This window comes from Ornithorhynchus anatinus, chromosome 3 (genome assembly GCF_004115215.2).
Source record: "Ornithorhynchus anatinus isolate Pmale09 chromosome 3, mOrnAna1.pri.v4, whole genome shotgun sequence".
In the NCBI taxonomy this organism is placed as follows: Eukaryota; Metazoa; Chordata; class Mammalia; order Monotremata; family Ornithorhynchidae; genus Ornithorhynchus; species Ornithorhynchus anatinus.
The window spans coordinates 90,522,079-90,546,080 of NC_041730.1; the positions used below are offsets into that span (position 1 = coordinate 90,522,079).

Sequence of the window (24,002 nt, forward strand, 5' to 3'; positions counted from 1 at the left end):
GATTAAGACTGTGAGCCCCACGTGGGACAACCTGATTCCCCTGTGTCTACCCCAGCGCTTAGAACAGTGCTTGGCACATAGTAAGCGCTTAACAAATACCAACATTATTATTAAACACCTCCAGTGGTTGCCCATCGACCTCCGCTCCAAACAAAAACTCCTCACTCTAGGCTTCGAGGCTCTACGTCACCTCGCCCCTCCCTACCTCTCCTCCCTTCTCTCTTTCCACCGCCCACCCCGCGCGCTCCGCTCCTCCGCCGCCCACCTCCTCGCCGTCGCTCGGTCTCGCCCGTCCCGCCGTCGACCCCCGGGCCGCGTCCTCCCGCGGTCCCGGAACGCCCTCCCTCCTCGCCTCCGCCAAACTCATTCTCTTCCCCTCTTCAAAACCCTACTTAAAACTCACCTCCTCCGAGAGGCCTTCCCAGTCCGAGCTCCCCTTCTCCCTCTACCGCCCCCCCTTCACCTCTCCGCGGCTTAACCCTCTTCTCCCCCCATCTCCCTCTGCTCCTGCCCCTCTCCCTTCCCGTCCCCTCGGCACCGTACTCGTCCGCTCGACTGTATATATTTTCATCACCCTATTTATTTTGTTAATGAGATGTACATCGCCTCGATTCTATTTAGTCGCCACTGTTTTTACGAGATGTTCCTCCCCTCGACTCCATTCATCGCCATCGTTCTCGTCCGTCCGTCTCCCCCGATCGGACCGTGAGCCCGTCGGACGGCAGGGACCGTCTCTATCTGTTGCCGACTTGTTCGTTCCAAGCGCTTAGTACAGTGCTCTGCACATAGTAAGCGCTCAATAAATACTATTGAATGAAGCGCTCAGTACAGTGCTCTGCACACGGTAAGCGCTCAATAAATATGAATGAATGAATAATACTTATTAAGCCCTTACTATGACCCAAATAGCATTCTAAGAGCTGGGGCAAGATACATGGTAATCGGGTCGGATCCAGTCCATGTCCCACGAGGGCTTCAGAGTCTAAGTAGGAGGGAGTAAGATTAAAATCCTATTTTACAGATGAGAAAATTGAGGCAGAGAGAAGTGAACTGACTTGCCCAGGGTCCCACAGCAGGCAAGTGGCAGAGCCGGGATTAGAACCCACATCCTCTGACTCCCAGGCCGGCTCTCTTCTCACTGGGCCAAGCTGCTCCTCTATGGGGAATATTTTCAAATGTCACCGGAAAGATTTATTGCCCGTTCTTAAAAAATTCAAAGGCTTAAAGTGCTTCAATTGCACCAAAAGGTTACTTCACACTCCACCACCCGCGAAGACTCAAAATGCTCTAAATAACCAAAAGGTAAGTGGAGCGGGACGCTTCTAACGAGGATTCGGGTGGCCACTGGAGAGATTTAAGGCTGTTTCAGTAGGAAAGTGTTATACAATTCCAGAAGGAAGCTACTGAAAGCTTTCTGCGCCCTGAGTACAGTCGGAGCCACCACCGCTGATTTAACGGGAGCCGCTTATCTCGACGTCTGTCCACAGGGTGAAATGGAGGGGAAACGGCATTCTAGACGGGCCTTCAAGCTGCAGAAAACACCAACGGCCCTCTCGCCCCCCAAGAGAAGGCCACTGGGGAAAAATCCCGCCAATGAGACCCTGACCGACGAGACCGGTCAATCGATCGTATTTATTGAGCCCTTACTGTGTGCGGAGCACTGTACTAAGAGCTTGGGAGAGTACACTAGAACACTATAACGGACCCGTTGCCTGCCCGCAACGAGTTGCACTGAAGATTAGGAAAATCTGAGGTTTCCTTAAGAGACCAAAAAGTTTTGGAAATCCGAAATAAAGCCCGAGATTCACTGAAACACCAGATACTGGTGCTTAGGCATTTGTTTTACGCTGATCTATCCGTCGATGACATTTATAGAGCCCTCACTGTGTGAGGAATACTGTACTAAGTGCTAAAAGAGTACAAATCAAAATAGTAATAATAATAATGTTGGTATTTGTTAAGCGCTTACTATCTGCAAAGCACTGTCCTAAGTGCTGGGCTACAAGGTAATCAGGTTGTCCCACGTAAGGCTCACAGTCTTCATCTCCATTTTACAGATGAGGTAACTGAGGCACAGAGAAGTGAAGTGACTTGCCCAAGGTCACACAGCTGACAAGTGGCGGAGCGGGGATTCGAACCCACGACCTCTGACTCCCAAGCCCGGGTTCTTTCCACTGAGCCACGCTGCTTCCCTAGTAGACACCACCCTGCCCACAAAGAGCCTGACGTAGGTAGAGAGGGAGGCGGGAAACGGCAGAGTGGAAAGGATACAGACAAAAGTGCTGCGGGGCTGGGCGTGGGTTGAGTATCAAACTGCTTAAGGCTTATGGGGAAATGACAGGATCTGGTGGAAACCCTGCTATCAATCAATCAAGCAGCGTGGCTCAGTGGAAAGAGCCCGGGCTTGGGAGTCAGAGGTCATGAGTTCGAATCCCAGCTCTGCCTCTTGTCGGCTGTTTGACTGTGGGCAAGTCACTTCACTTCTCTGGGCCTCAGTTCCCGCCTCTGTAAAATGGGGATTAAGACTGTGAGCCCCACGTGGGACAACCTGATTCCCCTGTGTCTCCCCCAGCGCTCAGAATAGTGCTCTGCACATAGTAAGCGCTTAACAAATACCAACATCATTATTATTATTCATCAATCCATGGCACTTATTGAGCACTGACTATGTGTACAGCACTGTACTAAGCGTACAGAGTACAAGAGCACAAAACGAGCTTAGAGGGAATCATTTTCAAGTACTTGACACCTGTCCACTGGAAGCTCATTTTACATACTGAAAATCGGTTCCCTCTCAGGTGCCGACGACTTCTAAAATCTCAGAGAATCAATCCAGTGAACTACAATCGTTCACTTCAGATTTTAGGCGTTCAAGCTCTACCTCCCGTTCTCATCTTCCACAACCTTCTTCAATTTCACCCGGAGCGGCGGCGTGGCCCGCTGGAAAGAGCCTGGGCGTCAGGGGACCCGGGTTTGAAACCCGGCTCTTCCCTTTGCTTGCTGTGTGACCTTGGGTGAGTCACTTGGCTTCCCTTTGCCTCAATTTCCTCGACTGCAGAACGGGGATTCGATATCTGTTCTCCTTCCCACTTAAGATCGTTAGCCCCGCGTGGGACAGAGATTCTATCCGACCTATCGTGTATCTCTCGTGGCCCTCGGAACAGGGCTTGCTTAATAAATGCCATCATTTTAAAAAATCTTTCACCACCCCGGCCCCCAACCACCCTTCATTTCCACTTAAGCAACTGCTGTATTGTCTGCTCATAGTAAGTGCTCCATATATATGACCGACTGATCGTTGACACGGTTTTTCGATAATACGGGGCTTTCCAGGAACGCGACTGCCACGGAGGATGAGAGACCCCCGCGGCTTCGAGACAGCAAAGCTCGGGAGATCCTCAAGTCCAAACCGCGGCTCCCCGAGAGCCGCTCGGCCTATACGTACCATCGATGCTGCGGAAATCCAGTAAGTACGTCCTGCTGTCCACCTGGTACAGCTGCAGACTCATCTTCGAGTACGTGCTCGTCACCGGGTTCTTCCGTCGGACCCGTAAATAATAAGGGTTCACCACCTAAGTAGAGACAGAGGCGGTCAGAGGGCGCTCGTCCTCTCCTGGGTTCCGGGACCCGCCGAGTAACTCCTCGTCATTGATGAAGACGGTATCTGGTAAGCGCTTACTACGTGCCAAGCACCGTTATCGCCGGCGCGCGCCTCGTCTCGCTTACCTTCCATTCGTAATCCAGCTGCTTGATGGCTCGGCAAACTTCGGCCATGATGTCGTTGGGTCGGCTCTGACTCCGGATGCCCAAATGCCACTTGGCCCTCCGCACCCCCTGATGCTTGGACTTTTGAGGGTTCAGCTCGTCGAGGGTGTGGCGAGACCGGGGGGTCTCCGCTACCAGGAACGGCACTCTCTCGGGGTGGGGGCGGGACAAATGGTGATCGTCCAGGAAGGAATCGGGCGGGCTGGTCGCCAGATAGAAGTCTTTGGCCTCGTTCATTATCCTTCGGTTATCGATTATGAGGTGGTAGGCAACGGCCAGAGGGTCCTGGTGGTTTCTGCTGTACAGGCAGCTGAGCACCTCTTCCTCGGTGCACTCGAATTTCTCGCACACCTCTTTCAAGGCTTCGTCGTCGATCATGGTGTTACTGTACGACGGGTCCTCGGGAAAGAGGTACTTCGGGAGGTCCTGCTTAAACCACTCGTGTTCCCTAGAGGAGGAAAGAGAACCGCGACGACGACAAAAGTTTACCCAGAGATTCGGGGTCTCTCTCTGGGAGACGGATACTAGAGCATCTGCCGAAAGACGACGGTACATATCTAGTCGAAACTAGGTAAATTTTAGCAGGTAAATACTGCGGTCAAAACGGTCGACGGTAATTCTCGTCTATATGGGTCCACGCCTTCGGAGCCATCGGAAGAAAACGCTTTCGCCGCACAGAAGAGGGGAAAAAGGACAGTGGGTGCTGGAACGGGGATAGAAATGCACGGCATAAACACAGGGGAGGCTGTTTCCCCTTTTCCAGCAAGTCAGTCTAGCACCGACTGCTGGGATAGGAGGAAATCATGACTGACAGGCATCGCTCATTTGTAAAAATATTCCTCGGGCGGAGGTGGGGGTTAGACATATTAATTAGCGAAAACGGTCAGAGCCTATTGTGGGCAGGGAATGTTTTCCAACATCTCTGTTGGACTGTGCTCACCTGAGTTCTCAGTACAGTGCTCTGAGCCCAGTAAGCGCTCAATAGATACCACTGGTTGACTGGTGCCCTGCTACACGGTGCCTCCACTCCTTTAAGACTAGGGAGTGGAGGGTAGGGAGGAAAGGAAGCAAGCTCCTTCTCATCCACGTTCACAGTCCTTTCCCACTCTCCTCCGAACCCGGAACCAATCCAGGCCTTCCGCGTCACAGTCCGCTAGAGACGTTTCAGGGGTACGGTTCGACGCTGGTGACGGGACGGATGTCACCCGAGCAATCTCCGCTCACAGGGCGGTCCCCGGGAGACTGCCCGGTGGTCTGCAAGTCCCCTGCTCCTCACCCTTCTGGGAAGGGATGGGAGGGCCCGTCCCACGGGGACGAGACGGCCCAGTGCCTCTAGAGAATTCCTGCTCCGCGATCTCACGTTTCCTCCACGACATCTCACGTGGAGCTTCCTAGAATCCTCTTCTCCGCTCCTCACAAAGCTCCCATTTTAAGCGCCGTTTACGGAGCACTTCTTCACATCGAGTAGTAATTTCTGCCCTCTGTCTAAAAGGCATTCCATCAGCTTTCTCCCTCTTACCTTTCCGGTCTCTTCTCCGATTACACCCCGGCTTGCACTCTAGACTGTGCGGCTTGTTGTGGGTAGGGAATCTTGATTCTATTTATTCTCGATTCTATTTATTGCTATTGTTTTTGTCCGTCTCCCCCGATTAGACCGTAAGCCCGTCAATGGGCAGGGACTGTCTCTATCTGTTGCCGATTTGTACATTCCAAGCGCTTAGTACAGTGCTCTGCACATAGTAAGCGCTCAATAAATACTACTGAATGAATGAATGTGTCTGCTACACTGTACTCTCCCAAGCGCTTAGTACAGTGCTCTGCACACAGTAAGCGCTCCATAAAGAAGACTGACCGTCTGACCCGGTCTGCGGACAGTTTACACTCAGTTGTACTCCCCCAGAGACTGCGAACAACCCCTCAAGCACCTTGTGGGCAGAGGTCACGCCTACCAACTCTATTACGACGTACTCTCTCGAAGAGCTCAGGACAGCGCTCGCCACAGAGGGAAGCGCTCAATAAATACCACTGTCTGACTGGCACCGAAGAGGTGAAGCCATTAAAGTTCCTCAACTCTGCGGAACACCTTACCTGATGTCTCTGATCGTGGCTCTTTTCATGGGGTCCACCTGCAGCATGTGTTTCAGAAGGCTTATCACGGAAGGATTCAAGTACTGAGGAGTATAGAAGATGCCATCACATATCTTCTTAAAGAGAGTTGGCACGTGGTCGTCGTCAAATGGAAGGGTACCACACAATAACGCATAGAGAATCACTCCACTGCTCCATATGTCGACTTCTGGACCCGCATACAACCTGGAAACGGGCCATTGTTAGACGGTGATTACGGGGAGCCCAGTGAAATCTTTATCCTAAAGAGCAAACGGCATCCTGACGCTATTTTTGTTTTATGGTATTTGTTAAGCGCTTACGACGTGTCAGACGCTGTTCTAAGCGCTGGGGTAGGTGCAGGTTAATTAGGTTGGACACGGTCCCTGTCCCCCAAGGGGCTCGCAGGAGGCGGAACAGGTACTCACTCTCCATTTCACAGTTAAGGAAACTGCGACACCGAGAAGTGATTTGCCCAAGGTCACAGAGCAGACGAGCGGCGGAGCTGGGATTAGAACCCAGGTCCTCCGACCCCCAGGCCCGGGCTCTTTTCCACCGGGCCACGCTACTTCAGTACGAACCACCGAAATCAGTGTTCAACGTTAAAGACCGTGGCACACCCGGTGCTCCTCAAGGACAGAATCTGACAGGCCCGGGAACGAAAACGAGGAGTCGGGGAAGATCCCCTTGGATATTACGGCGGTCAAACAAAAACGATAAACTCTGTAAATCTACTACTAGGGGAATCTGCTCGGTTGTAGCACCAGCTTTACACAGACTCCATTCATGGGGAAACGGCGGGGCCCCGTGGGCAGGTTTGGGAGTCAGAGGACCCGAGTTCTAATCCCGGCTCCGCCATTCGCCTGCTTGTCGTGTGTCCCTGTGCAGATCGCTTCACATCCCCGTACTTCTGCTTCCTCGTCTGCATAATGGAGAGTCGGCACCTGTCTCCTGAACCCCAGGAGGGATAAGGGACTGTGTCCAACCTGAGTATTCTGTACCTACCCAGCCGCTTAGTACAGTGTCTGGCACGTGGTACACCCTTAACAAATACCTCAGCACTACAGCATCACGTGAGAGGGTCGGACGACGAAACACAGAGAACCGCTCGGTGGCCTGGGAAGTTCTTAGGAGACACCGCCGCTAGATCTAGAATCTAGAAAGACAATCTAGACTTTTGTCGGTCTAGATCGGGGTGGGCGAATCGCCGCCTGGGGGGCTGCATCTGCCCTCCCGATGCGGCTTCTCTAACTCGCCACTACAACCGGCAAAGACAGCATCACCACGGCACACGTGAATAACCTCAGTCAAGCCGCTCGGCAAGCTTATCGGCGCTGCCGACATTCGACCTGTTGGGCCGCACGCTCAGGTGAACTGCACCGTCAGCGGCGCCGTCCTTGAGGACGAAGGACAACTACTTATGTGTGTTGATTCACCGATGATCTGTTTTCATAAGGCTTTGATGATCAGAACCAGGGATTTTGCTCTTGTCAAAAAGCCAAGTAAAACTGTAGGCAACTTTGCTTCCATGCCGGCTACCCAGATTTAGCTGGCACACGTACGCGGGCGTGTGCGCCTGCGTGCACGTACACGTTAAAACACACACGCGCGCACAAAATCGCTCTCCGGGTGGTAAATTCTCAAAATTTTCCTGAAACTAATCTGGAAGCCCTATAGCTTAAATAATTGCCTACCTCTACTTTAGAGTGATACAAGGGGGGGGGGGTGTATTTCGCTGTAAATGTTTTTAAACATTCAAATAAAGAAGCTATTAAAAGTTAAAGATAAATACCAGCGAACACGGTTTATTCTAACTTTCATTTGCGGTGGGGGTCGGCAGGAAGAAGAGGAAAAGGTTCTCCCTTCTTCTGGAAAAATAATCGCTTCCGCCCGTTCGGTACAGACCCAGCCCACTGCTTCGGGCTGATGGTTGACTTGAATTAGAAGTGTCGTTTGGCCCTTCCGGGAGAAGATTAAATGCGACAACTTTAAAGGAAGTGACGGGTCATCGGCGTGGTGATTTTAATCAATACTGTACTCCTGTCAGTTTCAGCTTCACATCGGTTTCACAGAGTTTAATACAGGATGCCCTGTTTGGGCCTTCGCTCTCCTCTGCATGGCAATCTCGAAATCGTGGCAGAGAACGTTAGGCTTTCCAAGCTAATTAACTACAATTTGGGGTCCTCTTACAAACCTCAGTTTGGTTGGCAAGTAGTGACAAAAGCAAACTGGTTTTCGGCATTTACATTTGGGCGTTCTCATGGCGCCGCGGACAGGATTAAACACTGAGCCTGACGCTGATGGGTTTTGAAGGATTTGAGAGTGCAGCTTTGGAGGACTCGTGGGATACGGGTTTTGGACACGTAGACAAGAAACTACATTCCTGTTTGAGAACTCACGTCCCCCACTATAAACTCCGGTGGAGTAAGGGGAGAACGGGGTCCACTACGTTCTTCGTGTCTCCGTAATAACTACAGATAATTTTACACACAGGTAACCCAGCGCGTCAGCTGAACAACAAGACTGAAGCACAATATCAGCCCTAACTGCTATCTCCACGTTCGCGAAGGCCTGAGTGGGCCGTTTTATACTTCTCGCCAGCCTGCTCAGATCCAGGGGAAAGGGAATGGAACAACAGTTTATGCAAGAGAAAGCACACACTACCTTCCTGAAATTACTTCTGGTGCTGCATAGTTGGGGGAGCCGCAGCTTGTTCTTAAAAATTCTCCATCTGACATCATATTTGAAAGACCTGAAAGGGCACAAAAGTAGCTACTCAAGGACTTCCCAGTGGCAAAACACATTTAACAGACATATCGGAGGGTACGCATCTAACTTCGAAAACCGCACGGTGGAGCTCGCTTCGACGAATCTGGGTGCTGTCTTCACTACAACGCGGGGGCTGAAAAGCTGAAAACAGACGCAGCATCGACAGAAACTCGGAAGATTTCATTCGTTTCCAAATCTAAGGCGAGGGGATAATTTATTTTTTTTTTTAAGTTGAACAGAATGTCAAACAGCCATCGGTTACTCTGGTTGCTGGAATTACTTCAGCCATCCATCCGGGGGACTGGCTAATGAAGGAAGATGCCGCCCTTTAAGAGAGAGGAGCAAAAATGGGTCCTTGAAGGAGTCGAGAGTGTACTCCAAACCATCTTCTCAGAGGAGGCCAGATGGAGTCAAAGGCCCAGCCAACCGCTGACCAAGAATGAAGCGGCCCAAAAATGTGAGCGCCGTCCAAGGAATCTCCCTGTCCACCGCCAGCTTATAAATCCATTCCCACTGTCCGCAACTAAGCAAAACGGTAGGATGTGTTCCCTTGGCTTTCAGTATAGCCCTCAAAGAGACCAAATGCAGCAAACAACTTTCCTCAAAAGCTCAATCCCTTCAATATGGCCATTAGCAGCTTTTTGGAGGAAAAGCAGCACGCCTAGTAGAAAGAGCCTGGGTGTCAGAGGACCAAGATTCTAATCCCAGCTCCGCCACTTGTCTGGTGGGTGATCCAGGGCAAGTTACTTCTCTGTGCCTCAGTTTCCTCATCTGTAAAACGGGGATTAAATCATACTCCTTCCTACTCAGACTGTGAGCCCCACGAGGGACAGGGACTATGTCTGATTACCTTGTACGTACCCCAAAGCTTAGTAAAGTGCTGGCAGATGATTCATTTCATTCAGTCTTATTTATTGAGCGCTTACTTTGTGTAGAGCACTGCACTAAGCGCTTGGAAAGTACAATACAGTACAATACAACCTCCCCGTTTCTTATTTCGAACCCAAAAACACTGGAGGAAATGAGGCTCTTTTGTCTAACCACCCTACAGCCACAACACCTAGAACTTTACAATTACCAATCTCCTCCTTCCCTCATCACGCCAACCACTTCTGAGCATCTCATGGTTTAAAAATGAAATGTGCACTCTCTCTCTCTTTTTCTATGATATATGTATATATATGTATATATACATAAAAAATGTTGGTATTTGTTAAGCGCTTATTATGTGCAGAGCACTGTTCTAAGCGCTGGGGTAGATACAGGGTATTCAGGCTGTCCCACGTGAGGCTCACACACACACACACACACACACATATATATATATAAATATATAAAACATACAGTTCAATGAATCTCTGGCTGGTGTTGCACATGGAAAAAGATAAACACAGTCGATAAGCATTCTGTGCTTGTTCTATGTTGATACATCATTATTATTAATAATTACAATAATAATAACGTGGCATTTGTTAGGCACTTACTATGTCAGGCACTCTACTAAACACTGGGATAGACACAAACTAATTAGGTTAGACACTGCCCCTGTCCCACATGGGGCTCACAGTCTTAATCCCCATTTTACGGATGAGGGAACTGAGACACAGAGAAGCAAAGTGACTTTCTCAAGGTCACACAGTGGACAACTGCAGAGCTGGAGAACCCAGAGGTCCCTTCTGACTCCCAGGCATGTGTTCTGTCCACTAAGACATGCTACTTCTTTTCAATATAAACCCTTAGGGGTGGGAACGCCGGATACATCCAGGCTAACTTAAGGTAGATATGACCCAGCGCCGACCCCGTCAAAAATAAAGGGGAGGTTTCTTAAACCATTAATGAGCAGGAAATGTAGCCTCTTTCTTGGAGGCTGAAATCACGATAAGAAAAAAAAGTTTAATGGCAAAAACTCCCAGGTCAGCAGGATTTTTACTGTTCCATTTCTTTTCCCCTTCTTCTAGACCTTGATGTTCTAAAGATGCCCGTGGAAACAACTGCTTTGGATCATTTAAAAAGGCATTATCGTTAAGTGCGCTAATACGAGTTAATATTTATTGCCAAAAGAGTATTACTGAAAAGAAAGTTTAGTAATGGCACTCAGAGAGATGGAGAGGTTTATTTGACAGAACACTTTCCATGGGCAGATGAGCAAAAAAGTTGGGATATTTCAAAAGGGAATCAATGGGCCAATTTTGACATGGGTAGGCGGGACAGGTGATGTAAAAGAATAATAGAAAGCATGCTTTGAAAGATTTCAAAGCAGCATAAAAGAAGAAAAATTAAAAACTGAACAGAAAGCTAACTTTATATCGGATCGCTTTTTTTACATCCAATTCCGATCCCTTAAGTCAGAAAATCCAACAGTCGTGAGGGGTGAAATACCTTCCTCGCCTTATTCCGTGACGCCACGATAGTCTGAACCCTGAAGTGACGACGGGATCTGATCCCCTGAGGCTTGGTCGGATCTTTTACAAGCGTGAAACTTACTTGAATCACCCTTCCCGCGGCTGCTGGAGCCAAACGGTATCGATCGAAAACTCTAAAGACGTCTTACCAAAATCGGCTATTTTTGCATTCATGTGAGCATCGAGCAGTACGTTTTCAGGTTTCAGGTCTCTGTGGACCACCATATGTCTGTGACAGTAGTCCACCCCAGAGAGGATCTGCTGGAATAGGCGGCGACTCTCCTTCTCGTCCAGCTGCAAATGGGGAGAGAGACGTTTTAAAGACGCTCGCCGCTTTTAATCAATCACCGTACCAGTTAAGTGCTTACTACCTGCCGAGAACTCTCCTATCAATCGACGCCTCATCGCCGCAGGAGAGTCTGCGTCCGCCGGTGAAGCTCAGAGCTTTGCCAAGCGGGGCTACCCGTGACGGAAAGCTCTCGGCCGAAGCGGCGGACCGGGCCGATTCGCCCGTGCTGGGCGGCAGCGGCACGGGGGAGAGTCGAACGCGGGGGATCGAGGGTTCGAAACGTCGATCCCCAAGGCAACGGCAGAGACTCGGGTTTTTACTGCACGGAAGAAGGCGGTGGGTAAACCGCTTCCGTATCTTTACCAAGATAACCTTTTGGATACACGCGCCAGAACGACCTTATGACAGAATCCGGGACGTTCTGGAGAGGGTGCGTCCGTGGGTCAGAAACGACTCGAGGGCATCTGAAGAGGAAGGTGTGCCCGGCGCTGTCCCGAAGTCTGGGGTAAATACAAGTTAATTAGGTTGGCCCCAATCCCTGCCCATGAGAGGCTCGCAGTTAAGGTAGAAGCCCTTCAGCTCAGAAAACCACTTAAATGAATCCTTCTAAACAGACCTTCTGCTAAACACAGAGATGAATATGCTGAGCTCTTGTCCAGAGTCACGGATTCTTAGATTTCCTCCTCTCCAAAAGGGGATGTAAATGCATGCCGTGATGCACGATACACCACAGGGTGTGAAAAAGGGTCGTTTCAATTCAAAATACAAGCTATTGACAATTAGAGTGGGAGAGCTTCCTTAGCAGCTCTCTGTTCCTAGATTCACACCCTCATTCAATCAGTTGTATTTTACTGAGCGCCTACCGTGTGCAGAACGCTGTACTAAGCGCTTGGGAAAGAACAACAGTGAACAGTTACGTTCCCTGCCCACAGTGAGCTTACACTCTAGAGGGGGACAGACATCAGTACAGATATATAAAATTACAGATTCCACCACTCATACCCCATGTGAGCTTCAGTCAGTCACTCGAGCGATGGTATCATTGAGACCGTGCTCCGTGCAGAGAGCTCTAAACTCCTTCTTGAGTTTCAGTTGTTGCTTCGATGTTGCTTCTCTGTGCCTCTCGATTCCCCCCCAGACCGTAAGCTCGTTGTGGGCAGGGAACGGGTCTGTTAATATCATTGGGTTACACTCTCCCACGTGCTTTGTACGGTGCCACGTAAGTGTTCGAGAAATCCGACTGAATGAGATGATTCGACCCGCTTCCACCCAGTTCGCAGAGAGCAAATGAAAGAGATCGAGCAGCCGGGACAAAAGGCTCCGTAAGCGCCTGCCCAAGAGAAGCCGTGTGTGCCTCCACGGGGGTGGAGTTGGCAGTTTCTGTCCAAACAGAACGTTTGGAAGGTAGTGGCCGTTGGGACTCGGACCCCGGCGGAGAGGTGAAGATCCCGAAAGAAGCCTGAAGTCGGAGTGGCCTTGCTGCTCCCGCTGTTTTTAGAGACTATCCTGATTTTTCACACGGACTCCTGCCGATGATCACTTCGAGGGAGGCACTCATCTAGACTATCAGCTCGTTGGGGGCAGGGAATGTGTCTGTTATATTGTTGGGTTGTACTCTTCTGGCAAAATACGACTAGGCCCGAGAGACCTCATCGGGCCAAAAGTGATGTTTGGCCCGTAGTGCTACTTATTCAGAACAGGAGCGCTTTTAACAGCGTCAACAGAAAAACGAGTGGTTCACACCTGAACATCTTAAACCTTGCGCTTTCTAAAACAAAACAGAAGCAGTAGGACTCAAAATCAGTGCGGAGAGCAACCCAAAATGAGCCAGATCTCATCTTCAGGAAGAGAAATGGTCCCAGAATGGCCACTCTACTGTGAGCTGCCCACGTGGGCCCGGGCGAGGGCTCGGCCCCCCCGTGTCCCCGTTCTTTCGTGACCGTCAGCAGCGACGGCCCCCAGGCCCTTCGGGGACTCAGGGGAGTGAAGGCGGACTGCATTGGGTCAAGAAGGGAATTGGAATCGGTGTACACACTGAGGAGCAGCTCGGCCTAGTGGATAGAGCACGGGCATGGGGGGGTCAGAAGGATCGGGGTTCTCATCCCGGTTCTACCACTTGTCTGCTGGATGACCTCAGGCAAGTCATTTCACCTTCTCTGTGCCTCGGTTACCCCCACGGGGATTAAGATGGTGAGCCCCATGTGGGACAGGGACTGTGACCATCCTGATTAGCTTGTATCTACCCCAGTGCCTAGTACAGTGCCTGGCACAAAGTAAGTGGCTAAATACCACTGGCAAAAAAAAAATCCCACTCACGGAGTTTAGATAGGAATGGGAAGAGGAAGATGGGGCGATAACTGGAAGGGGGAGATGTGTGGGCATATTTGAAGGCAGATGGGAAGGAGCCATCAGAGAGGAAGTGTCGTCGGGAATAGCGGTCAGGGAGAGAAGAATGGGGGTGAGTGCTTTTACACAGTGAGGAGGAATGGAGTCAGAAGTGCAGAGTGGAAGGGGCGGATTTTGAAAGCAGGCAAGAGATCTCTTCTTGAGAGACCACTGAGGTGGATGGCTGAGAGTTGAAAAGAACGCATGCATCTGTTAAGAGTTTACTATGCACCAAGCACTGTTCTCAGTACTGGGATAGTTCATTCGTTCATCCAATCGTATTTACTGAGCGCTTACTATGTGCAGAGCACTGTACTAAGCGCTTGGGAGAGTACAGTTTAACAGTTTGAACAATACATCAGTAAGCAGACTTATTCCCTGCCCACAATGAGTCCTTCTGCCACGTGGGGCTCACCATCCAAATGGGAAGGAGAAAACGAATTGAATCCCCATTTTAATGGATGAGGAAGCTGAGGCCCAGAGAAGTGAAATGACTTGTATAGGATCACACAGGAGGCAGGTGACGGAGCTGGAATTAGAACCCAGGTCCTCTGACTCTCAGGCCAGCGCTCCTTCCGCAAGACCATACCGCTTCTCTCACTGGATGGTTTTGATTTTGTTAATCAAGTTCGTGGCAAGGTCACCACGGGCAAGGAGGGAGAGACGGGGGGGCACCAAGGGGTCTCAGAAGGAAGCTACGGGTCTGGGAATAACAGCTGGGGAAAACGGCCACGGGAGGAGCCGAGGGGAAGACAGGACGGAGCGTGGCCAGAAGGATGAACTTCAAGCGGCCAAAGGTCGGGCAGGGCCCGGATTTCTTCCAGCAGCACTCCGCGGCTCAAAAGCAGGATCCAGAACGAGGCGATCCGGGGTTCGGGGTTGGAGGCGCGAGAGAGTCCGGAAGCAGGGAGGTGGGGAGATCTCTGTACGTACTCTCCCTCGTGGAAATGCTTAAAATGTCTTCACTTCCAACGGGCTCTCAAGTTCTGAAGCACGGAGACGGTACGTACTGTAGACAAACTCTTGTGCCTTTGGAAAACAAATCCTTTCCATCGCAAGCGGGCACACGATTCCGGCCTAGAGACCAATCCGCCATTATCCTTTCATCTGTCTTCGATAAATATTGTGATGAAGGCTCCCTCTGAATGCTGCTTTTGTTACTCGGCGTTGGGCTCTGCCTGTTGCCTTCAGAATCCTTTTCAAAAGCTATTAACCCTTAAAGTCCGGAACACCAGTCCACTCCTAAAGCAGATCGGCTTACGACGGAAAAGGAAACTGTCAGAGAGGTCACAGATCTTCTGTCCCGATGATGGAGCCACTGGATGAGCAGTGCTGCTGCACGGTCGTAGCAAGAGGATTTACGAAGCGCTTACCGTGTGCGGAACACCGTGTACTATTATGCGCCGGTCGGAGATTAGACCCGTTTGGAGATGCGAAGGACCCGTCATCCCTAGGTGTTACGGCTGCTCGTCTCAATAACAACTGTGGTATTTGTTAAGCGCTTACTATGTGTCGAGCTAAGCTCTGGGGTGGATACGAAGAAACGGATTTGGACACGGTCCCTGTCCCACATGGGGCTCATTGTCTCAATCCCCATTCTACAGATGAGGAAACTGAGGCCCAGAGAAGTGAAGTGCCTTGTCCAAAGTCACATGGCAGACAAGTGGTGGAGCTGGGATTAGAACCCATGACCTCTGCCTTCCAGGCCCTTCCTCTATCCCACTTGGCCACACTGCTTCTACCGAAAAGAATGCGTGCCAGAAGATTAAACCGTCTATGCCGGTCATTCGGTCGATCGTATTTATTAAGCACTTACTGTGTGCAGATCACTGCACTAAGCGCTTGGCAAAGTGCGATACAACAATAAACAGTGACAATCCCCGCCCACGACGAGCCCACGGTCTAGAGGGACCAAATCTGGTCCAAGTGGATGAAAGGGTACACTGCCATTCTGGCCACCTCCCCGAACGGCTGGAGGCTCAACTCTGTTCTACTGGACTCTCCCAAGCGCTCAGTACAGTGCTCTGCACCCAGTAAGCGCTCAGTAAATACCACTGACTGAGTGAGTGAAACCTCACATGCGCTCCCTCGTCTACCCCAAGTGGGGAGGAAGTGGGAGAATTTCAGTCTCTCGCCTTGATAGTGCCAAGAACTTCTGATGCCGCTCAGGTGACCGGGCCTGAACCCCAAAACTCCAATGGGCTCCTCGGAGCTCCAGGGGCAACTGAGGACACTGTGCTTTACTGTCGGGGAAGCCTCCACAGCTCTCCCCACTGGGGTCTTGGGTTTCCGTGGGATGGTTTGGGGATATCATTAAGAGTTGTGGTATTCGTTCAGCGCTTACCCTCTGCCAGGCACTGTACTAAGCGCTGGCTCGTCTCCACAAGCCAATTGGTTTGGACACAACCTCGATCCCCATTTCTCCAGATGAGGAACCTGAAGCCCAGAGAAGTCAAGGGACCTGCCCAAGGTGACAGAGCACACAAGAGGTGGAGCCGGGGTCAGAACCCAGGTCCTTTAGACTCCCGGGATACTCTACCTACTAGGCCACGCTGCTTCTCTTCTGTATCCACCTACGGCCAGGAAAGAGGTTCTAATCCCGGCTCCGCCACGCGCCCGCTGCGTGACCTTGCCCAGGTCACTTCAGTGTCTCCTTTTCCTCCTCCGCAAAATGGGAATCCGGTACCTGTTCTCCTACCCATTTAGGCTGCGGGCCTCACGCGGGACGGGGTTGGGTCCGACCTGATTATCTCGTATCCGCCCCAGCGCTTAGTACGGTGTTCGGTGTTAAGTGCGTAATGCGTGCCGTATTATAACAGCCGTCTTTATAATCATTTCAAGATTGAGCTCCTTCGGACGAGGGTTCAGTGGACTGGCGTTTCTTGCTTTAAGGGTGAACCACTTTTGAAAAGGACTTTCAAGGCAACGGGCAGAGCTGCCTCAGAACACTGAGTAACAAAAGCAGCATTCAGAGGGAGCCTTCGTCACAATACTTACCACAGACAGACAAAAGGAAAATGTTGAATTAGTATCTAGAACTTCTCCGGTCACTGAAGAACTCCAGTTGCTCATTTGCATTATTTACTATATAATTTTATAGTTGTAATACATAACTGCATTCACCATCGGTGCATCTTTAGGTGTTAAATAGAGTCCCTTGGCTTTAAGAGCTAATCGCTTATTAAAAGAAGTTTCGCGGCCAAAGGCACAGGCCAAAGCTCAATATCAAAACACATCAAACGGCATGGCTCCCGTAAAGGAAAATCACGGCTCGCTACTCTGCTGGAGTTCTTTAAAGGGGTCAGGAAGCACGTGGATAGAGGAGAGCCAAGAAACAACATACATTTTTTTAATTATCACTGCTAATACTAATGATAGCGGTCCTTCAAAATGCCTTTGATAAGGGCTTTTAAAAATGAATGATCACGGGACTGCAGGGGACATTTTGCTAAGTTCTCATCTCTCTGCTTTGACTCTGTCCAAGAGCACAGGGCTGGGAGTCAGGGCACCTAGGTTTTAATCCTGGTTCCGCGGTTTACCAGCTGTGTGGCCTCGGGCAAGTCACTTAATTGCTCTGTGCCTCAGTTTCCTCATATGTAAAATGGGGATGAAATGCCCATTCCCCCTCCACTTTAGACGGTGAGCTCCGTTTGGGAACAGCATTAGGATTCCGGCTATTACAAGGGTGGCCGGTTAAGCCGCAGTGGCTTTCTTTGAGACTAAATGCCTTTAACTTTCATTCAATAGTATTTATTGAGCGCTTACTATGTGCAGAGCACCGTACTAAGCGCTTGGAATGAACAAGTCGGCAACAGAGAGAGACGGTCCCCTGCCGTCTGACGGGCTTACGGTCTAATCGGGGGAGACGGACAGACGAGAACGATGGCGATAAATAGAGTCGAGGGGAAGCATTATACTATCCCAAGCACTGAGTACACTGCTCTGCACACAGTAGCAGTGTGCCCTAGTGGCCAGGGACAGGTCTTGGAGTCAGAAGGACCTGGGTTCTAATCCCAGCTCCGCCACTTGTCTGCCAAGTGTCCTTGGGCAAGTCACTTCACTTCTCTGGGCCTCAGTTACCTCATCTGGAAAGTGGGAATTGAGACTGCGCGCCCCACACGGGACAGGGACTGTGTCCAACCTGATCTGCTTGTGTTCAACCCAGCACTTAGAACAGTGCCTGGAACATAGTAAGCGCTTATTATTATTATTATTATTATGCGCTCAGTAAACCTCACCGATGGACTGATTTTCAAGCGGCAAGTTAAGCTGACGTACCACAAAAATGATTTTCCGCTCAACGACGGGAACTAACTCAACAGGAATCATTCCAAAGGACGAGCCAATGCAACGGCAAACCTAAAACTCCTTACCCTTCCATTTTTACAGATGTAATCGAACAACTCTCCTCCCGAGACATACTCCATCACCATGAAAATATCAGACGGTGTGCTGATGACCTGGTACCTGGTGAGAGGAAACACATTTTTCAGTACAGACACAGCACCCTCCTCAAAGCCCCATAATAACTATTTGCCTTCGCTCAAAGGGGCGTCGAGTTTTAACTGTCCGGGTTACCTGCTGCTAGATGAAGAACTCTGAGCCCCAGAGAAGATCAGCGAGATCTCAAAGTGGGCGACAGAACGGTTCTTGGTATTCTACAGCAGAGAACTTCAGTCGAAACTTAAAACTGAAACCCATCTTTAAATTGCTCTCTTTGGGCTTGAGCCACGCAAGCAACCACACGAATGAGATCCACTGTCAGGGGCTGTGCATCTCAGGGCTCAGTATCAGGGCTTTAAAAATTACAGTAAAAAGGACAAAGTCTTTAAGGGACAGCTTTGGGAGAACGTAATAATCGTCTTATCGGGCATCCACAGAGCCCCTAGCTCCTGCATCCGACAAAGGGACGAAGAGGGCGCCGCCCATTCCACCCCCACCCCGGGTTACTCACTGAAGGCTGACGGATCAGAAATCCCAGGGAAGGATCGGGAGGAGAGGGGTGAACGATAACAGTAATAATCACGGTGCTGGTTAAGCGCTTACTATGTGCCAAGCACTGTTCTAAGCGCGGGGGGGGAAGCAAAGTAATCAGGTTGGACATAGTCCCTGGCCCACATGGGGCTCACTCTCTTCTCCCTATTTTACAGATGAGGGAACCCAAGCACCCAGAAGGGAAGTGACTTGTCCAAGATCGCACAGCAGACAGGTGGCGGAGTTGGGATTAGAACCCAGGTCCTCGTGACTCCCAGGCCCGGGCTCTATCCACTAGGCCGCACTGCTTCTCTCGGCACTAACGAGCAGATCCAGGAAGGGGAATCCAGGGAGCTCCACAGTGGGGAGCTCGGGTGACGAAGTCTGGGGCTGGACTTGGGAGAAATACCAAAATCGAAGGAGTCTATCTGCCTGCCTCGCTACCGCAATCTGGGGAGGTAAACCACCAAAACGTATTCAGGGACTGAAAGCTGAGCTATCTCGGGTTATGTGGTATCTCTTATTTTAAGCTGTCCCCTAAATGACTTAGGGTCACTGGGCTTTCATCTTGGGAAATTCAAATGTCCTCTAGAAAACGATCAAGAGAAAGAGGAGGGGAGTCGAATAATAGGCACAGCATTTTAACGAGACCAAAAGACTCCATCTAAAACGGTCTGATAGCAAAAGGGCTCGTAAAGGGCAGAGAGCAGTCGGGCGGGACACTAAGGTAACTCTGAGGGGGACTCGACCATTTCCCCGACAAGTGCTCCCCGTGGCAGAGCCAATCTCGGGGGGCTGGGCCCACCCCCCCCAATCCAAGCGCCAGGTCCACCCCCGACCGTCCCCACCCTGCCCTTCCGCCTCCCGGGCTCGGCCGGGCCTTATTCCCCTGGGCTCTCTACGCAGCAAAGAGCGATGGAAACCCGTCCCGGGTCCAGAGATCGGCTGAGGAGGGCCGCAAGACGCAACGGCCGGTTTCTCGAAGCATCGGGGAGCTTTTTCCCGAGAACGTGCACCTGTGTGGACAGAACCCGGTGCGATGCGGGGTGAGACTGCTTTGGGGGCCGTGTCAGCCGAGGTCAAAGTAGTGTAATGAGATTTTTCCTTTAATGCCAGGGTCCTCAAGAGCGAAACATCCCACCTCCACAGACCGTATCACGGAACGATAAATTGTACACGGCCACGGACAGCGCGGCCCGGGGAGTCAGAGGGACCTGGGCTCTAATCCCGGCTCTGCCGCTTGTCTGCTGTGTGACCCTGGGCAAGTCACTTCATTTGTCTGGGCCTCAGTGACCTCATCTGTAAAATGGGGATTAAGACTGCAAGCCCACGGAGGACATGGACTGTGTCCACCCTATTTGCTTGTATCCACCCCAGCACTTAGGACAGTGGCTGGAACAGAGTAAGCACTTAACAAATACCACAATTATCATTCTTATTATTCGGGGCGGGGGAGGGGGGCCGGGGGCGGTGGGGAGATTTCTCACTACACAACACTCTCTGGTGGCAAAGATGTGCCCAGCGTTTCCCGATGAGCCTTTGGAAACAGCCCACTCTGATGGAGCATCTGACCAGAACACGCGGTAGCCAACAGCAGCAGGCTGGCGACATCATTTTCAAGCCCTGATCTGTGCCGTGAAAGATAAGCTACCCGGCTCACCTGTTGGCAGAGAGCTGAATAGGGTTTTCCACCCTAAACTGCAACTTTCAATAAGAATAATGTTGGTATTCGTTAAGCGCTTACTATGTGCAGAGCACTGTTTTAAGCGCTGGGGTAGATACAGGGTAATCAGATTGCCCCACGTGAGGCTCACAGTCTTAATCCCCATTTTACAGATGAGGGAACTGAGGCCCAGAGAAGTTAAGTGACTTGCCCACAGTCACACAGCTGACAAGCGGCGGAGCCGGGATTAGAACCCATGACCTCTGACTCCCAAGCCCGGGCTTTTTCCACTGAGCCGCGCTGCTTCTCTATACATCAATACCTTCGATGGACAGGTGACGCATACGTTAATAAAGGGAGTTAATTACGATCGTAAGACCTGGAAAGGTCTTTAGCCCAAACCTGCTCATGCATGAGACAGAAAAGGAAGATACTTCAATTAACTGGGTCAGGTGTATCTTGCTTTTCAAACCCAGGACAACTGAAAAGTGGTGAGAGGGGTTGGGATTTCGCCGGGCTAGGGGAGAAGATCGTTGATTCGATCCAGCCAGATCTTACAGTTTAATTATATGAGGGTGCCTGAAGAGCTTGAGGTTCTGAATCTCCCGGCGAATCTTGCCCACTACATCGAGGCTCCGGATCTTCTGACGGTTCAAGATCTTCACGGCCACTTTGTGCCCGGTCAGTTCATGTTTACCGACTGTAAGAAAAACAAAGCGTCATCCCATTAGTACAGAGAATTCCCGAGCCGACCGCAACGCTCCTTCCCCAAAGTAATTTCAGGGTAGTCGAATCGTGACTCGGGTTTGAGTTCACTGGGGAAAAAGAGAGAACGACATTCCCAATTCCGCAAGAGAGGGTCGACGTACATGGGACCTAGAGATTGTTAAAGAAACCATTCCGTTTGGCTTCCCGGTCCCACGGATTAGGGAATGATTGAAATTCAAGGTGGGAGAATAAGACCTAAAGTGATCTTTACGGCTCGAAAGGAAAACTTTTGCAGGAGGGTTTCTTCTTGTGCCGGGAGCGTTCCTCAAAAAGGAGACGTCTGTCCGACTCCAAATTTTTCTCGGACACTGTCTTGGCTTCGGGTCCGAGCGGTTTCGGGGGTAACGATAACAAGAGCCTAATTATCAGAGAGAAACATCTTCCTTCTTCCACAGAGGACAGACCGCATTTTTTTCCCCCGTAATAATCTACTGCTGGCTGAAGGAAATAAAAATTCCATCCTGAACACTTTTTGGCCACCGAGAGTACCCTCGACATTCATCGACTACAAGATCTGACTATGGAAGCGGCGTGGCCTAGTGGAAAGAGCAGGGGCCTGGGTTCTAATCTCAGCCCTGCCACTTGCCTGCTCTGTGGCACGTCAGGTCACTTCTCTGTACCTCAGTTTCCTCATCTGCAAAATGGGGATTACACAACTGTCCTCGCAGTCCTGGAGGCTGTGAGCCCCACGTGGGCAGGGACTGTGTCTGACCTGATTAACTTGTATCTACCCCAGACCTCAGTACAGTGCTTGGCACATAGTAAACACTGAAATACAATAATTTTTATTTCGTGGATTTGGAAGACTTCTTCCGCGACACACTTCCAAAGGGAAAGCTATGGAAATTTCCTCCAAGACAGTCAGTACTCCTTACCACATTTTCTCCTTTTCCCCAGTGCCCAAAGAGAAGCAATAATATCCATCATTGCACAAGGCAGGCAAGAATAGCCATAAAATGGTCAACATTCATTCAAACCGAAACAAAGGCTTTCTCCGTTTTTAAAATGTCGCATACATCTCCAGCTCTACGCCCCTAAATATTTTTGTAGGGAAGCTCCGAAGAACTAATCTTGTATACCCCGTGGATCGCCTTATTCCTAAATCTCTACTTAGCAAGCACTCCCTTTTAGAGAGAAGCAGCATGGCTCAGTGGAAAGAGCCTGGGCTTCGGAATCAGAGGTCGTGGGTTCGACTCCCGGCTCTGCCACTTGTCAGCTGTGTGACTGCGGGCGAGTCACTTCACTTCTCTGTGCCTCAGTTCCCTCATCTGTAAAATGGGGATTAACTGTGAGCCTCACGTGGGACAACCTGATTACCCTGTATCTACCCTGGTGCTTAGAACAGTGCTCTGCACATAGTAAGCGCTTAACGAATACCAACATTATTATTTTAGAAGTCTAACGTGCAGAGCCACCCTCCTCCGATTTCCCAAAATTTTAATCCACCACTTATTTTCTCGCTCTGCGTAAGGAATGGATAAAACATTTTCTGCCCCAAAGTCCATCGCTTGAAAAGGTTCGGCCAAGGCTCTCTGTTTAATAGCAGGGTAAGAGCGGGGTAAGGACATCTTTACTTTCTTCATAAGAAACTCTCCGTCTCCCCAGCTAGAGTCTAAGCTCCTGGAGGATACTAAGCGCTGGGGTAGACCAAGCCAATCAGGTTGGACGCAGTCCATGTCCCAGAGGGGGCTACCAGTCTTAATCCCCATTTTAGAGACGAGGTAACAGAGGCCCAGGGAAGTGACTTGTCCAAGGCCACCCAGTAGACAGGTGGTGAAGGTGGGATTAGAATCCAGGTCCTTCTGACTCCCAGGCCTGTGCTCTATCCACTAGACCACACTGTTTCTCCGCGCTGAGGCATATACAGCTCTGATCATAGTCTCGCTTCACGTCAAGCCAGCTCCTGCCCCGGGGAGACACCAACTTCTCATCTGGCCTCGGATCCTCGGTCCATCCCGGCTGCCGGTACAAGGCTAAACGGAGCTGGGGAATCGCTCAGTCCTGCACGCAGCCGTTCATCTACTGTCCTTCCCCGGGGCAAACAATAATTTACCCTGGGTGCGTAGGAAAGAATACAGACTTTATTTGTTTTTCTGTCCGGCCGTCTTCTCAGAGAGGTCACGATGCTGAAAAATTGGAGCCGACTGGTCATTTTTCTTTGTGCGCTATGTATTTACCATGCTGGGTCACTGATACTTTCACATGGTGGTGAGGTAACGGGGTCGATTTAGACTTTTGTGATTGCCTGAGAGAATACCAAAGGGATGAGCCTCGGGGCTCGGGTTACATTTGGCTCTTGCCACTTTCTTGTTTATGACAGTAGTTTATTAACAAGTGACTAGAGGAAAGAGGTTTTCAGAGCAGGGCCCCGGCTTTCCTAATACACTTGTTCCGGGGAGACCGAGGGTACGGCGAAGAGCACGGATTCGGGCGGGACGGTGGGGGAAAATCGGGAGATCTGGGCTCGAGACCCAGCTCCGTCAGTGGCCTGGCGTGTGTGACCTTGGGTAAGTCATTTCACCTCTCAGGCCCTCAGTTTATTCACCTAAAAACGGGGATAAGACAGACTGAGGAGCTCTCTGGGGGACGGGGGCTCCGTCCGATCTCACAACCTTATATCTACAGCAGTGCTTAGCACAGTGTAGGCCCTTAATAAATACCTTCATTCTCAGCGTTTGGCCTGAACTGAGGGAATCCTGCCTGACATCTCTTAGCGATGAATACGTGTACGTTCCGGAGGCAGAAGCAACAGGTACCCTTCAAAAACATCGAAACTAAACAAAGTGGAGTATTACGGAAAGGCGATGGAAACGGCGCTATTGGCAGCGCAACAAAAACTTCGTTGTGTTAGGCGGCGTAGTTGAATCGACCAGAAAGCTGA

General features: G+C 50.6%; 1 protein-coding gene across 3 annotated transcripts in view; it reads right to left on the reverse strand.

Moving 5' to 3' along the window:
* Nucleotides 1-24,002, reverse strand: part of PRKAA1 (protein kinase AMP-activated catalytic subunit alpha 1) — a 42,550-nt gene that overhangs the window by 4,783 nt on the left and 13,765 nt on the right. For 2 of the 3 annotated variants that reach the window (XM_029060161.2, XM_029060162.2), the window contains exons 2-8: nucleotides 20,912-21,053; nucleotides 18,090-18,183; nucleotides 11,192-11,336; nucleotides 8,536-8,623; nucleotides 5,854-6,078; nucleotides 3,727-4,213; nucleotides 3,446-3,572 (exon numbers count right to left, since the gene is read on the reverse strand). In XM_029060161.2, the coding sequence (XP_028915994.1) occupies nucleotides 3,446-3,572; nucleotides 3,727-4,213; nucleotides 5,854-6,078; nucleotides 8,536-8,623; nucleotides 11,192-11,336; nucleotides 18,090-18,183; nucleotides 20,912-21,053 (1,308 nt within the window). Of the gene's footprint in view, nucleotides 1-3,445; nucleotides 3,573-3,726; nucleotides 4,214-5,853; nucleotides 6,079-8,535; nucleotides 8,624-11,191; nucleotides 11,337-12,333; nucleotides 12,460-18,089; nucleotides 18,184-20,911; nucleotides 21,054-24,002 lie in introns of those variants that run through there. The other variant, XM_029060163.2, reaches the window with a different exon arrangement.